The 15,434-nt window shown below is 35.0% G+C and overlaps 1 protein-coding gene across 2 annotated transcripts in view; it reads left to right on the top strand.

Annotated features, from left to right (window-relative positions):
- CFTR (CF transmembrane conductance regulator) overlaps positions 1 to 15,434 on the top strand; it is a 181,689-nt gene that overhangs the window by 107,366 nt on the left and 58,889 nt on the right. For both annotated transcript variants that reach the window (XM_005550598.5, XM_065542499.2), the window contains 6 exons: positions 586 to 1,309; positions 3,584 to 3,712; positions 7,271 to 7,308; positions 7,985 to 8,235; positions 11,116 to 11,195; positions 14,515 to 14,665. In XM_005550598.5, coding sequence (XP_005550655.2) covers positions 586 to 1,309; positions 3,584 to 3,712; positions 7,271 to 7,308; positions 7,985 to 8,235; positions 11,116 to 11,195; positions 14,515 to 14,665 — 1,373 coding nt within the window. The remainder of the gene's footprint in view (positions 1 to 585; positions 1,310 to 3,583; positions 3,713 to 7,270; positions 7,309 to 7,984; positions 8,236 to 11,115; positions 11,196 to 14,514; positions 14,666 to 15,434) is intronic.

Consider the following 15,434-nt stretch of genomic DNA (forward strand, 5'->3'; position numbering starts at 1 on the left):
TCTAGTCAGGATTTACTTCTAGAACAGATTAAAGTTTTATTAGAGGAGAGTCAAATTAATTATCCAATTCTCAGTTGTTATTGTTGCTGTTTTATTTTTAGCAAAACAGATTAGTCTTAATGTAAGCACTTGAGAAATAAATTGGTGGTCAGCCTAAAATGTAAACAAGAAATTAATAGAAAATTTAAAGAACAGCAGAGCTCTGACATTTAAAAGAAATGAAGTACAAATCTCTAGGGACCTTAAAGGTCATCTAATAATTTCCTCATTTTCTAGATAAATAAACTGAGACCCAGAGGATAAATGATTTGCTCAAAGTCAAATATCTACTTAATATAGGAAATTTAATTTCATTCCCAGTCTGTTAACATGCAACTTTTCAATATAGCATGTTATTTCATGCTATCAGAATTCACAAGGTACCAATTCAATTACTACAGAGTACTTATAGAATCATTTAAAATATAATAAAATTGTATGATAGAGATTATATGCAATAAAACATTAATAAAATGCTAAAATACAAGACATTATTGCAATAAAGTATTTATAAAATTGATATTTATATATTTTTATATCTTAAAGCTGTGTCTGTAAACTGATGGCTAACAAAACTAGGATTCTGGTCACTTCTAAAATGGAACATTTAAAGAAAGCTGACAAAATATTAATTTTACATGAAGGTAGCAGCTATTTTTATGGAACATTTTCAGAACTCCAAAATCTACGGCCAGACTTTAGCTCAAAACTCATGGGATATGATTCTTTCGACCAATTTAGTGCAGAAAGAAGAAATTCAATCCTAACTGAGACCTTACGCCGTTTCTCATTAGAAGGAGATGCTCCTGTCTCCTGGACCGAAACAAAAAAACAATCTTTTAAACAGACTGGAGAGTTTGGGGAAAAAAGGAAGAATTCTATTCTCAATCCAATCAACTCTATACGAAAATTTTCCATTGTCCAAAAGACTCCCTTACAAATGAATGGCATCGAAGAGGATTCTGATGAGCCTTTAGAGAGAAGGCTGTCCTTAGTTCCAGATTCTGAGCAGGGAGAGGTGATACTCCCTCGCATCAGCGTGATCAGCACTGGCCCCACGCTTCAGGCACGGAGGAGGCAGTCTGTTCTGAACCTGATGACACACTCAGTTAACCAAGGTCAGAGCATTCACAGAAAGACAGCAGCATCCACACGAAAAGTGTCACTGGCCCCTCAGGCAAACTTGACTGAACTGGATATATATTCAAGAAGGTTATCTCAAGAAACTGGCTTGGAAATAAGTGAAGAAATTAATGAAGAAGACTTAAAGGTAGGTATAAATTGCTTGTGGGTATTTCACCATACAGGGTGCAATTGAGTAGAATGCAATATGTAGCATGTAACAAAATTTACTCAAATCATGGGATTAGGATAAGGTTTATCTTAAAACTCAGACAGTATGAAGTTCATTAATTATGTAAGCAACTTTAAAATGTAAAATAACAAATGATTTCTTTTTGCGATGGACATATCTCTTCCCATAAAATGGGAAAGGATTTAGTTTTCGGTCCTTTACTAAACCAGTGATAATTGTGACTATAAGTTAGAAAGCATCTACTTTATTACCATCTGAACCCTCTATGGGAAGAGGTGCAGTATAAGTAACTGTATAAATAAATAGTAGCTTTCATTATTTATAGCTCGCAAAATAATCTGTATGGAAGTAGCTTATATAAGGTGTATAAACATTTAGACTCTTGATGGGACTCACATTCTAGTTTGTGTATCAGTCTTGCCTGAATTTAGCTATTGTGGGCTTTTTTTATCTTGTGAGTTTGCTTTATACATTGGGTTGCTAAAGAGATTTCTTTTAGAGAAGGTATATGAAGCTCAACATGTACTAGTGCCAATCTTCAGACAGAAAGTTTGTTATATTAGGTCTTAAGAATAAAAGTATTTTATTTTTAAAACAAGAAATAATGTAAAAAGGAGAGTTTTTGTTATTTTAGTAGAAAACTTAATGCCTTGGATGAAATGAGCCATGGGCAGGGTTGTAATTAATTGATATATTTAATAGTATAGATCATTTGAGAATAATGTGACCTTTGACAAGACACAAGCCATTAACATCTCTAGGCTGAAGTTTCCTTCTTTGTAAAATGAGGGAATAAAATAGATCCCTAAAGTGCGTAATTTTAGAATTTCCATACTTTACGAAGGTTTCCTAAACGATAATTCATTTATATAGTGTTTTGTTTGTTTGTTTGTTTGAGATGGAGTCTCACTCTGTTACCCAGGCTGGAGTACAATGGCGTGACCTCGGCTCACTGCAACCTCTGCTTACTGGGTTCAAGCAATTCTCCTGCCTCAGCCTCCTGAGTAGCTGGGATTACAGGCATGCACCACCACACCCAGCTAATTTTTGTATTTTTAGTAGAGAAGGGGTTTCATCATGTTGGCCAGGCTGGTCTCGAACTCCTGACCTTGTGATCTGCCCCCCTTGGCCTCCCAAAGTGCTGGGATTACAGGCATGAGCCACCGCGCCCAGCCTGAGCCACTGTGCCCAACCCATTTATATAATTTAATATCAATCTAAATGAATTTCTCAATCCTGAGCCTAAAAATTTAGTTGTAAAGAATGATAGCCTTGACTAATAATAGTTTCCATTTATGGATTGCATCTAGTTCTAGGTGGCATACATTTAGTCCCCACAACTACCCTGGAAGGTACTTAAAATTTTTCACATTTGCAGATAAGGAAATTAAAGTTCAGAGAAGTTCAGCAACACGCTTGAATTCAGGCGGCTCCTAGGCTGTTAATGGTGGAGTTTGGGTTCAAATTCAGATCTGTCTGACTCAAAAAATGCATACTCCTAACCAGTGCACTATATCCCAATACCATAGGACCTCTTCTTTGTGATTCATAGTGCTTTCCTATGAGTTTTGTTGATCTTGTGAGAAACAAAACTATCTTTTTCCTTTGGACTATCTGGAATCTCTCTTTTTCAAAATTTTGAAATGTATCGATATGCCAAAAGACAAAGATTTCTAGAGGAATAGGAATATGCCTAGGATGAGAATTATGTAATTTAAATCATAGTTGCAAAGAGAGATAGTCCTAAGTTACTAAGGAATGTTCAAACACAAATGGGCTTTCAGTCTACTGGAAGACCTTTATAGTATATACAGTGCAGTATACTGACCTGTACTTGTCCATGGACCCCTGAAGAAACAGGTTAAATCAAAGAGAGTTCTGGGAAACTTCATTTAGGTGGTATCATTCATTTGATAAAAGGTATGCCACTGTTAAGCCTTTAATGGTAAAACTGTCCAATAATAATACAGTTACATAATCAGTGATACATTTTTAGAATTTTGAAAAATTACGGTGTTTCTCAGTTTTAATAAAGCTGTGTTGCTCCAGTAGACATTATTCTGACTATAAAATGACATCATACATGGCATTTATACTGATTTATATTTGTTAAAATACACTTAGATTCAAGTAATACTATTCCTTTATTTTCATATATTAAAAATAAAACCACCATGGTGGCATGAAACTGTATTGTCTTATTGTAATAGCCATAATTCTCTTATTCAGGAGTGCTTTTTTGATGATATGGAGAGCATACCAGCAGTGACTACATGGAACACATACCTTCGATATATTACTGTCCACAAGAGCTTAATTTTTGTGCTAATTTGGTGCTTGGTAATTTTTCTGGCTGAGGTAAGACTGTTCTATTGTAAAGTATACTGTGATTTAAAGTTAAATTAAGATAGTTTCGAAGGATGTATACATATATATGCACACACTTAAATATGTATATATACACATACATATATATGTATACATGTATGTGTGCATATATACACACATATATAACTATGTATAAGTATGTATATATTTATATATTACATATATTTGTGATTTTACAGTATATAATAGTATAGATTCATATAATTCTTAGCTTCTGAAAAATCAACAATTAGAATCACTATTGATATTTTACTATTTCGTATTACATATAAAATATATTTAAATACAAATATAAGAAGAGTTTTTAATAGATTTTAATAATAAATGTTAAGAGATTCAAAAACTCAAAAGTAGAAGGCTTTTATTTGGATTGAAATTAACCAATTAGAATCACTATTGATATTTTATTATTTCATATTACATATCAAATGTATTTAAATATAAAGATAAGAGTTTTTAATAGATTTTACAATAAATGTTAAGAGATTAAAAAACCCAAAGTAGAAGGCTTTTATTTGGATTGAAATTAAAGGCCAGGCACGGTGGTTCATGCCTGTAATCCCAGAATTTTAGGAGACTGAACGGGGAGGATTGCTTGAGCCCAGGGGTCGAGACCAGCCTGGGCAACATAGTGAGACACTGTATCTACAAAAACATTAAAGAATTAGCTGGGCATAGTGGTGTGTGCTTGTATGCTACCATTTACTAAGGAGGCTGAGGTGGGAGAATCGCTTGAGTCTGGGAGGTCAAGGCTGCTGTGAGCTGTGATTGTGCCATTGCATTCCAGCCTGGGTGCCAGAGAGAGACCATATCTCTAAATAAATTATAAACAACAACAACAACAACAACAAAAACACTGAAAGCAAATCTGTATTAAATTTTAAATTCATTTGACTCTAGATCATGGGTGTCCAACCTTGTGGCTTCCCTGGGCCACATTGGAAGAAGAGTTGTCTTGGGCCACACATAAAATACACTTACAATAGCAGATGAGCTAAAAAAAAGAAAAAAAAAGTCCATGCATAATCTTTGTGATATCTGCCACCACAGATAAGCATAATAGTCCTCTCATTCAAAAGGTTGGACACAGCTGCTCTAGATATTTTATTGTTAAATATGCAGGCAATTACTATTTAAATGAAGATTTCTTCACAAAATGAGATTAGATATGTATTAGTGGCTTAGCATTCATTTTAGACAACCCTTTTAGAGAGTCAAATCACACACTTGCTTACAGAAATTTTGTTGTCTTCAATGTCCCCATTGTGGTTTCTTTACCAAGCCTCTACTGTTCTTCACATGGCCAAGTTAAAAAAAAAAGAGTGGGGGCGGAAAGAATGAAAATTGCATGGTAGGCCACAAGTTCAGATCCTCATCAGCACAAGAGGTGATAGTAGAAAAATAGTAATTTTTAAAAAGTATGTTCACAATTATACAACTAAGCAATTCATTCACCAGTGTTCACAATTCTATTGCCTTCTTTGAGCCAAAATTTCCATAGTTTTTCTTTTAGACTAAGCTCCTTTATGATACCATTGTGCCCATTTCTCATTACCATTGAAATGTATCATGAGCATGTCACATTCTGGTACAACTGCTAATCCAGGATGACAGTTTAGTTTTTTTAAATTCAATTGAGAGTCTTGTACTCATGACCAGAGAACCTAAAGAAAGGTTAAGATACATTTTGTCCTTGATGTAAGTGGTTTATCTATTTTTAGTTTTCCTAAGGTTCAAATTTCAATTTAGATTTATGTTTTTATAGATTAGGTAAAATATGCTTCCCTTTTGAAATATGAAGTATGTAGTCTTTTTAAAAACTTCTTCAAAGCTGTTAAAGTGAAAAAAATTAATTTGGTCTATTCAGTTTGTTAGCACTTATCATTTTGGAAAGAAAGTGACTCTACTTTTGTATTTTGTAACATTTTCCCTGCTATAGGGCAGTATCTTCTGTGAGTTCTTAGACATTAGCACCGAAGAAATAGGCCAAAAAAAAAAAAATCTATTATGTTAATTCTTAGAACCCCTGCTTGGCAGTGCATCATTGACTAGATGGAGAAGAAATGAAAATAATACATTAGGAAGCAGTTTCCTGGTTCTTTTGAAAACACCTAGAGAGTCTTGTTGTTGACTGGAATATCTGAAGATCCTTTTTAATACTTTCATTCTATGATTGTTAAGAATATGTTATAGAACTGCTTTATCCTGTTTCTTTATGACTTCCCTTCTGCTTGTTGATTAGAAATCCCTGAGTGGCTTTACATTATTAGTAGTAGATATGTAGTATATTCCCATAATACCACTGCTGCTGTTGACTAATAGTAATTATTTTAGAGCAGCTTTATGACAGTTGGTTTATGTTTTAGGGTGTCATTTGACTTGTGAAGCATTGAAATCTGGATATTAAGCATGCTGTTTTCTATGTGGTATGGAATGATTCTTAAAGCCCTGAGAAAATTGAAAATAAAAATATTTTTCCTTTTTACCCTAATCACCTATGACGGTCACTCTATCATAAACTGAATAACCTTTATAACCTGAAAACATTTTGAAAATGAAATGACAGAACTTGCTTACCCTATTGTTTCTATATGTACCAAATATTTTTAAAAAGTATTATGCTAAGTCCTTGAAAATATTTTGTTCTAGTCAATTTAAGCAGTTTAGGTTGGTAGTTCTATGTGGAAACAGCCACGAAATAATTTTATATTATGATGACTAGACCAGTCTTTGAACATTACTTTGGTTATTGTTCCATTAGTAAATTACTGAAGGCAATCTCACTCTGTCGTCCAGTCTGGAGTGCAGCAGTGGTGTGATCTTGGCTCACTGCAACCTCTACCTTCTGGGTTCAAGCAGTTCTGGTCCCTTGGCCACCTGAGTAGTTGGAATCACAGGTGTGCACCACCAGGCCTGGCTAATATTTTTTGGCATTTCTAGTAGAGATGAGGTTTTGCCACATTGGCCAGGCTGTCCTCAAACTCCTGGCCTCAAGTGATGTCCGCCTTGGCCTCCCAAAGTGCTGGTATTACAAGCGTGAGCCGCTGTGCGTGGCCTGAAACTTGTAATTCATTTCCATTAATATTAATCTCGCCTTTTCCAGTAATTAATTGGTTTCACAGGTATTAGTCCCCTATAATCATTGAATGGCAAATGAAATTATTTATAGCAAATAAACAGATTAATTATCTGCCAGCAGGCTGAGATTAGTTTCTTTAAAAAATGTTTATTATTTAAAACATTCAGCTGTGATCTTGGCTTTCTTGTGAGGTTCAGTCGTTTCCATTGAATAAAGGAGATAAATGGCAAAGAATTTACTGCAGTGAAATTTGAATTCCGTTAACTTAATGTGTTCTCATCCAAATAATAGTACTTAGAACAACTATTACAGCTGCTGGACCCGGGAACACAAAGCAAAGGAAGATGAAATTGTGTGTACATTGATATTGGTACACACATCAAATGGTGCGATGTGAATTTAGGTGAAGATGTTAGAAAAAAATCAACTGTTTTCTTGTTCCATTCCAGGTGGCTGCTTCTTTGGTTGTGCTGTGGTTCCTTGGAAAGTGAGTATTCCATGTCCTATTGTATAGATTGTGTTTTATTTCTGTTGATTAAATATTGTAAATCACTGTTTGTATGTATTGTAATCTACTTTGTTTCATTTCTCCCAAGCATTATGGTAGTGGAAAAATAAGGTTTTTTGTTTAAAGGATGACCATTAGTTGGGTAAGGTGACACATACCTGTAGTCCTAGCTCCTCCACAGACTGACGCAAGAGGATCACTTGAGCCCAGGAGCTCAGGGCTGTAGTGTTCTATCACTGTGAATAGCCACTGCACTCCAGCCTGGACAATATAGCAAGATCCTATATCTAAAATAAAATAAAATAAAATAAAATAAAATGAATAAATTGTGAGCATGTACAGTTCCTGCAGTTTCTAAAGAATATAGTTCTGTTCAGTTTCTGTGAAACACAATAAAAATATTTGAAATAACATTACACTTTTACAGTTTTCTTCAAATGTTTTAATTTAATAAAGAACAACTCAATCTCTGTCAATAATGAGAAAACATATCTATTTTCTTGCAATAATAGTAAGATTTTGAGATTAAGGGTGCACACTCTTCTAATGCAATATATTGTATTTCTTTAGACTCAAATTTAGTTCCATTTACATGTATTGGAAATTCAATTAGTAAGTTTGGCTGCCAAATAACAATTTCCCTTTTGCTTTACAGCACTCCTCCTCAAGACAAAGGGAATAGTACTTATAGTAGAAATAACAGCTATGCAGTGATTATCACCAGAACCAGTTCGTATTATGTGTTTTACATTTACGTGGGAGTAGCCGACACTTTGCTTGCTATGGGATTCTTCAGAGGTCTACCACTGGTGCATACTCTAATCACAGTGTCGAAAATTTTACACCACAAAATGTTACATTCTGTTCTTCAAGCACCTATGTCAACCCTCAACACGTTGAAAGCAGGTACTTTACTAGGACTAAGAAATGAAACTGCTGATCCACCATCAATAGGGCCTGTGGTTTCGTTGGTTTTCTAATGGCAGTGCTGGCTTTTGCACAGAGGCATCTGTCCTTTGTTGAACCTCCTTTTGACTAGCATGCACATTTCTCAGATATTATAGGTTATCATATGTTGTTGCTCCTAATATTTCTGTGTTAGATAATTAGAGTAGCTAGGTTTGTAAGAATGTGATGTTGGTGGGACTGTAGCAGCACAAGAAGGCCCTTATGGGTCAGTCATACCTCTCTTTTCAAATACTTGGTCTAGCTCTCTTCTGGGCATCTTGTTGCCAATATATAATATTGTTCAAAAGGGCAGGAAACTTAAAGTGATCAAAGAAAATATGTTTTTTTGTATTGATTAAGTCTTTTGATGGGGTAGAATAATCTAATTTCATGTAACTGCTCAAAGTTATATGGTAGAGGGGATCCCAAATGTATTTTAAAACTATTTTTGTATTATCATATTTGAAGTAATAGAAAGTCAGAGTAGTAAAATAAAGATACTAAAAATTTTAAAAACTAATAAGATACTTTGGAAGAAATCAATTCTGTTGATTCCTCATTAGACAAATTTGCACTGAAAGACTGAGGTTAATAAGGATTCCCCCAAGTTTTTTCACAGCAACCTGAGAGCACTTTCTCTGTTGAGGCATTTACTCTGTGATATGAAAAGATGAATAAGTCACAGTTCTTGCCCTGGAGGAGGTCACAGGTGAGAGGAGGAATTGACACAGAAACATTTGATATAAAGCAAGGAATAAATTCCAAGACTAAAATTTTCAGAAATCTAAAAACTCAAGATAAGAAAAACCCATCATATTTTCTGGATGACAAAATTTCAGTGTTATAGTATGTAGGAAGATCTTGATATTTATTCTGAAGCCCATGTGTCTTGCTGAAATCTTGCCTCATTTGGATATACTCATCACCATCCTCTGTTTTGGAGCTAAGAATTTTAGACTCAAGATGTCCAATTAATTGATCCATTGATTTTATTTTTTATGGAAATCTGAGACCCAGAGCAGGCAGGGGATTTCTCGCACATTTCTAGAAGAGTCAGACATGAGCCATGTGGCACAGTGGAAAGAACATGAGCATTGCCTGAGCTCTGAGTTGGCGCTATAAGAGCAGTGATCATGGGCAAGTGACTCTCCTGAGCCTTGGCCTCCTCACCTGTTAAGTGGGGAAAAGAATATTTCAGAGGATCTTTGTGAGAATGAAACAAGGCAATTTACTTGCCTGCTACATAGCCAGTGGGAAATCAATATAAGTTCCCCGTGGTTCCCTTCTGTGGGGTGTTGTTCCCACAGAGGGTGCACTGGCCATTCCACCTCTTCTTTTCCAAGCTCCTGTTTCCCTTTAATGCTGTTCATAGTTGGTTCCAAACCATTTGAAATATAATAAGCACCAGGATGGTTTTTTCTTTCCACCAAAGCAAATTTCATTTTCTAAACACTGTTTATAAATACCAATGGCTATTTTTTCAATTTTTGATTATCATGGAAAGATACAAATATATTTAATTAAATATGCCAAAGAATGTATTAATAAATATGTATTAAATAATTCCTACATATACGGCCTTTTTTCTTGGGGCTATGGGTGATACAAAATAAGTGTGGCATGATCCCATTGACCTTTAGCAATTTATAACCTAGAAAAAGAGTTAAGATATGTTTATAAGTTCCTGTGATATAAGACATGCATATAGTCATTATAACAGAGGTGCAAACAAGATGTATTAAGTATATCCAGAGGAAGAGATTAATCCCAGCTGGAGAAAACACTGATGTTTTCTTGCAGCAGGGGCATTTGAGTTGAGCAAGGGAGGAAACAGATTTTGACAATGAGAGCTGAGGGGAAAGGGGTTTCAGGTGGAGGGAACCACATGGGGAAAGCAGGGAGGTAGGAAAGTGTAGAGTGTGTTTAAAGAATAGACCAGTTTGGCTGAAACAGGATATTTGAGCAGAGGAAGCTTGTACTAAGTAGGTGGGTTGAGGCCAAATTATGCAAGGCATTAAATATTAAACTAGGAATTTTGGACTTTATCCTGCAGTTTATGGGGGGTAAATGATAAGATTCAATATCACTTTATTTGTACAGTATTATGTTACATTTTATCAAATTGTTTGTTTAATTCCTGTCTAGACAATGAATTTCTCAAGGACAAGGAGCATGGCTTATTCACCTCAGTTATTTCAGTGCCTAGTATTGTGCCTGGTACATAGTAGACACTTGTATATAACCTTTTTAAATTGAAGCAACAAGTTATCAACCTTACAAATGTGAATCCATGATTCAGATGACAGGTTGAAATGTAGATTGTCCATGAAGAGGGTAGAAAGAGAGTATGACAAGGGAGGACCAGACAGTGGGGCAGGCAGGGAGAGAGAGCAGCCAGGGTTTTGGTAGAGGTATGTCAAAAAGGTATGGAAGTCAGAGGAAAAGGAGACCCCTATGTTATGGAATACAAATGGAGGAGATGGTGACAGCGTATCGAGTAAGTTGTCATTAAATGCAAGGTTGCAAAAATAAGATTGTAATAGCAGGATGAATACCCACCTATTCCTAACATAATTTATAGTAAAATCTATTTCAAAGACATTGGTTGTTACTTGAATCTTACAGGAATCTGAAACTTTTTAAAACGTTTAAAAGTACAAGACAATAACTTGAACATATAATTATTTAGAATGTTTGGAAAGAAACAAAATTTTCTAAGTCTTTATCTGATTACATGCTAATTCTTATTTGGGTTCTGAATGAGTCTACTGTGATCCAAATTTAGTATTGAATATATTGATATATCTTTTGAGGAATTTGTCATCTTGTATATTATAGGTGGGATTCTTAATAGATTCTCCAAAGATATAGCAATTTTGGATGATCTTCTGCCTCTTACCATATTTGACTTCATCCAGGTATGTAAAAATAAGTACTGTTAAGTATGTCTATTTGCCATGTTGTTTTTTAAATAATAACAAAAGCAAATGCAATTTCGTTTTCAATTTTTATTTGATTGAGAGTTGAAGTCCTGTCTATTGAATTAATTTTGTGATTATCCAAAGCCTTCAAAATAGACGTAAGTTTAGTAAATTCAATAACAAGTCAGAACTGTTTATCTGGCCCAGACCTGAGGCAATCCCACATTTAGATGTAATAGCTGTCTACTTGGGAGTGATTTGAGAGGCACAAAGGGCTATCTTTCCCCAGATCACTGGCCGCAAAGTGTGACATTTTGGCATTGGCATCGCTATTTTATGGAAGCCAACCTCCCCGCAAAAGGCCTGTATTAGAATGAAGATGGATTCCCTGGGTGGGTTACACTTGAAACTAGCCTCACCGTGAACATTTTAGCACAGAGTAGCTAGCCCATTCCCCCACAGTAAGGACCATAAGGAAGAGAGAGAAGCAAAGATAAGTTTTTGAACAAAAGAAAGGGGAAAGAAAAATTTAGGGTTTTATGAGGGCTGTCCCTGAGTGATAGATGTGAACAGGCCTCCAGGGAAGCCTGGCTCAAAGGCTGACTCTTTGGGTTGGGGTGACTGACTGGTGGTGAGAGTGGAGAAGAAAAGGGCAGTGGAGGAGGTGAAAGTGACCTTGGGACATCAGGTCTCCATACGTGACAGGATTTAAGGAGTGTTGTAAGCTGTGGTTGTTGGACCAGGTTTGAGCACAGCTTCCTGAGCTTCCTGACTGGTTTAGGTCAAGCTCCAGAGAGCAAATACCACAGTCTCAGTGATCTCCCTGGAGAAACAGTTGGAATAGGATGCTGCCCATGTTGGGATGAGTCATTGTCCCCTCTTGCTCTTTCCCCACCCCTGCAAAATAATAATACTGTATTTGATTGAACATATAAAACAAAAGAAGTATTATCACGTAAGTGTGTATATATAACCAACATTGGCAGGTGCAGAAAAATCAGACTGTCAGTTAGCCTCATCTGAAATGATTGACACAAGTATATTTACTGTTCCAAGTGAACTTTGGCATTTTGGATATCCTTCAGTTGTTCTGTTTAAAGATATAACTTAGAAGCAGCTGATGGAATATTTAAATCCATGCTTTGAATTCATGCATTCAAAGAAACATGTCCTGTGTCACTAAATGCTGACATTTGTTTTTCATGTTAAGAGTGTAAATAACTTGTCCCAAATATAATATTATTACATCAGATAAAAATTGGAATGTGAACCTCTTGACTTGATTTTGAAAGTATTTGCCAATGGTGCCTCTTGATAATTATTTGAGGCTCACTTCAGAACTCCTCTGTAAGAGTTAATTTTTAAATATTCATTTTATAAATTACCATTTTTGACATACGTGATGGCTCTCAAATTTTTTCTTTTATGCCAATTTGAATCACTTCTGCTCAACGTGTTTGTTTTTTGTTTGTTTGTTTTTAAATTGAGACGGAGTCTCACTCTGTCGCCCAGGCTGGAGTGCAGTGGTGCAATCTTGGCTCAATGCAACCTCCGCCTCCTGGGTTCAAGCAATTCTCTTGTGTCAGCCTCCAGAGTAGCTGGGATTACAGGTGCCCACCACCATGCCTGGCTAATTTTTGTATTATTTCACCACATTGGCCAGGCTGGTCTTCAACTCCTGACCTCAAGTGAGCCACCTGCCTCAGCCTCGTAAAGTGCTGGAATTACAGGTGTTAGCCACTGCACCTGGCCCGGTTCAACTTTTAATGCTAAGATTCATTTGTTGTTGTTTCACAGATGATTAAGCAGAGGTCTTTTATATTAATTTACCTATTTTATTTGTAAGAGAGTCTCATATTAAGAGAGCATAATATACGACAATCCAAATACAGTACAAATTTGGTTAATTTTGATTTTGTTCAATGATTAATCACAGGGGTCCTTTAAATTGTGAACTCCTCTGATTATACTTAATTGTGTTATACCTCTAGTTATACTTAATTTCAGACAAATAAAATTTAATTCTATTCATGACATTTCAGAAGCAGATCTGTTGCACAAAATAAAGCATACCTATAAGTTTTCTTTTTTAAAAAATATTTCTGTTCACTCTATTTTCTATTACTTTTCTCTTTTAAAATTTTTAATTTTATTGTGGCAAGTCCACTTAACATGAGGTTTACCCTCTTAACAGATTTTTATGTGTAAAATACAATATTGTTCACCATGGGCAAAATGTTGCATGGCAGATCTCTGGAACTTACTCATTTTGCACTACTGAAATTTTATACCTGTTGATTAGTAACTCCCCATTTCCCTCTATCCCCTGTCCTGTTGCCCATGGTTCTGTTCTTTGCTTCTTTGAGTTTGAGTATTTTGATATCTCATATAATCTTCATTCTATTTTCTAACTTTTGACAATGTTCTGACAAATTTGCTTTCTGGATTGGAGCACTGTATAGTGAAAATTGAAAATCGGGGTTATTTTCCACAGATTCCCACTATTTTACCCTGAGCAGACACTTATCTTGAAGGGTCTCAGGTTTGTCACTTGTAGAATGGGGAATATAAACCTAATAATGGTCCCTTTCAGTTCTAAAGTTATATCAGTTGAAAATGCATGTGTCACTTATGGAAACTGGTAGAGAACTGCCTCACTGAATAGCATACGGATGTTATAAAGTGTTTATTTTTTTTCCTTTCTGCTGACAGTTACTTTATTTATACTTTATTCAAATGGGTTTTTGTGAAGTAAGTGTTGGCAGACTTTGTACCTTTTAAAAATGTATGTATTTGGTGTAATGTAGAAATATGGAATTTATTAAGTATGATTTATTTCAGTGTTAAGCATGAGAAAATATGCTCCAAAAGGTTAGATAGCTTGCCTAAATGACAAGCTTGTATTTCAAGCAGAACTTTCTGAATCAAAAGACTCCAAGATGAACGCCCAACTTTCAAAAACTGTCTAACCAAAATAAATCCTAAGATTTACCTTCATACTAAAATTATTTAAAAAGTTTATGTTAAATTAATATTCACTTAAAATGTATTTATCATACAATACTTTAAAGTGCCTGGGAAATGAAAATATCCCAAGATCAAAGAACACCATGTTTTCAAAACTTCAAAAATGTTATCAGTGACATGAACAATTTTTAAAATTTTCATAGAGCCTATGAAAAATGTACTTGCAAATGGTTACTTTCCGACTAGGAATAGAATGGGGAGAGTATTTAGAAATAAATCACTGACACACTTTGTCCACTTTGCAATGTGAAAACGTTTACTCACAAACATGTTTTCTTCGATCTCACAGTTGTTATTAATTGTGATTGGAGCTATAGCAGTTGTCGCGGTTTTACAACCCTACATCTTTGTTGCAACAGTGCCAGTGATAGTGGCTTTTATTATGTTGAGAGCATATTTTCTCCAAACCTCACAGCAACTCAAACAACTGGAATCTGAAGGTATGACAAGTGAATGTGTGCTACTCATCTTGGAAAAAAGCTACAAGAGCTATTTGAGATTCTTTATTGTTAATCTACTTTTCAAAAAAAATTCTGTTTTTAAACTTTCACATCATGTAACAATAATTTTTTTCTACATGTATGTGTCTATAAAAGGAAACTGTATTACAAAGTACACATGGATTGTTTTTCTTAATTAACGGCCATGTGACTTCATTTTGGTTTTAAAATGGGTATATAGAATCTTACCACAGTTGGTGTATAGGACATTCATTTATAATAAACTTATATCAATTAAATTAAAAAATGATAGTGCTGCTATTACTAAAGGTTTCTCTGGGTTCCCAAATGATACTTGACCAAATTTGTCCCTTTGACTTTTTGTCTTCGGACACCCTTCCTTCATGTATTGGAGCTGCCATTTCATGTTCCCCCAAACTCTACTTGAGCTGTTAGGGAATCACATTTTGCAGTGACAGCCTTAGTGTTGGTACATTTTCAGGCAATAATTTTTCAGTGTATTTCTGCTTTGTAGGTTATTAGCTAAATCAAGTCACATAAACTTCCTTAATGTAGATACTTGAAAAAATTGTCTTAACATTTTTTTCAGTGATAATTAATTTAGAATTAGCCAGAAAATTCCCAGTGGTAGCCAAGAAAAAGGAATAAATGTTGGTGGTGATTTTTTAAGTTCCCATCTCTAGTAGCCAAGTAAAAAAGGAGGGTAGCTCATTAATAAAATAACAAATCACATCTATTCAAAGAATGG

This window comes from Macaca fascicularis, chromosome 3 (assembly GCF_037993035.2).
Source record: "Macaca fascicularis isolate 582-1 chromosome 3, T2T-MFA8v1.1".
Taxonomy (NCBI): Eukaryota; Metazoa; Chordata; class Mammalia; order Primates; family Cercopithecidae; genus Macaca; species Macaca fascicularis.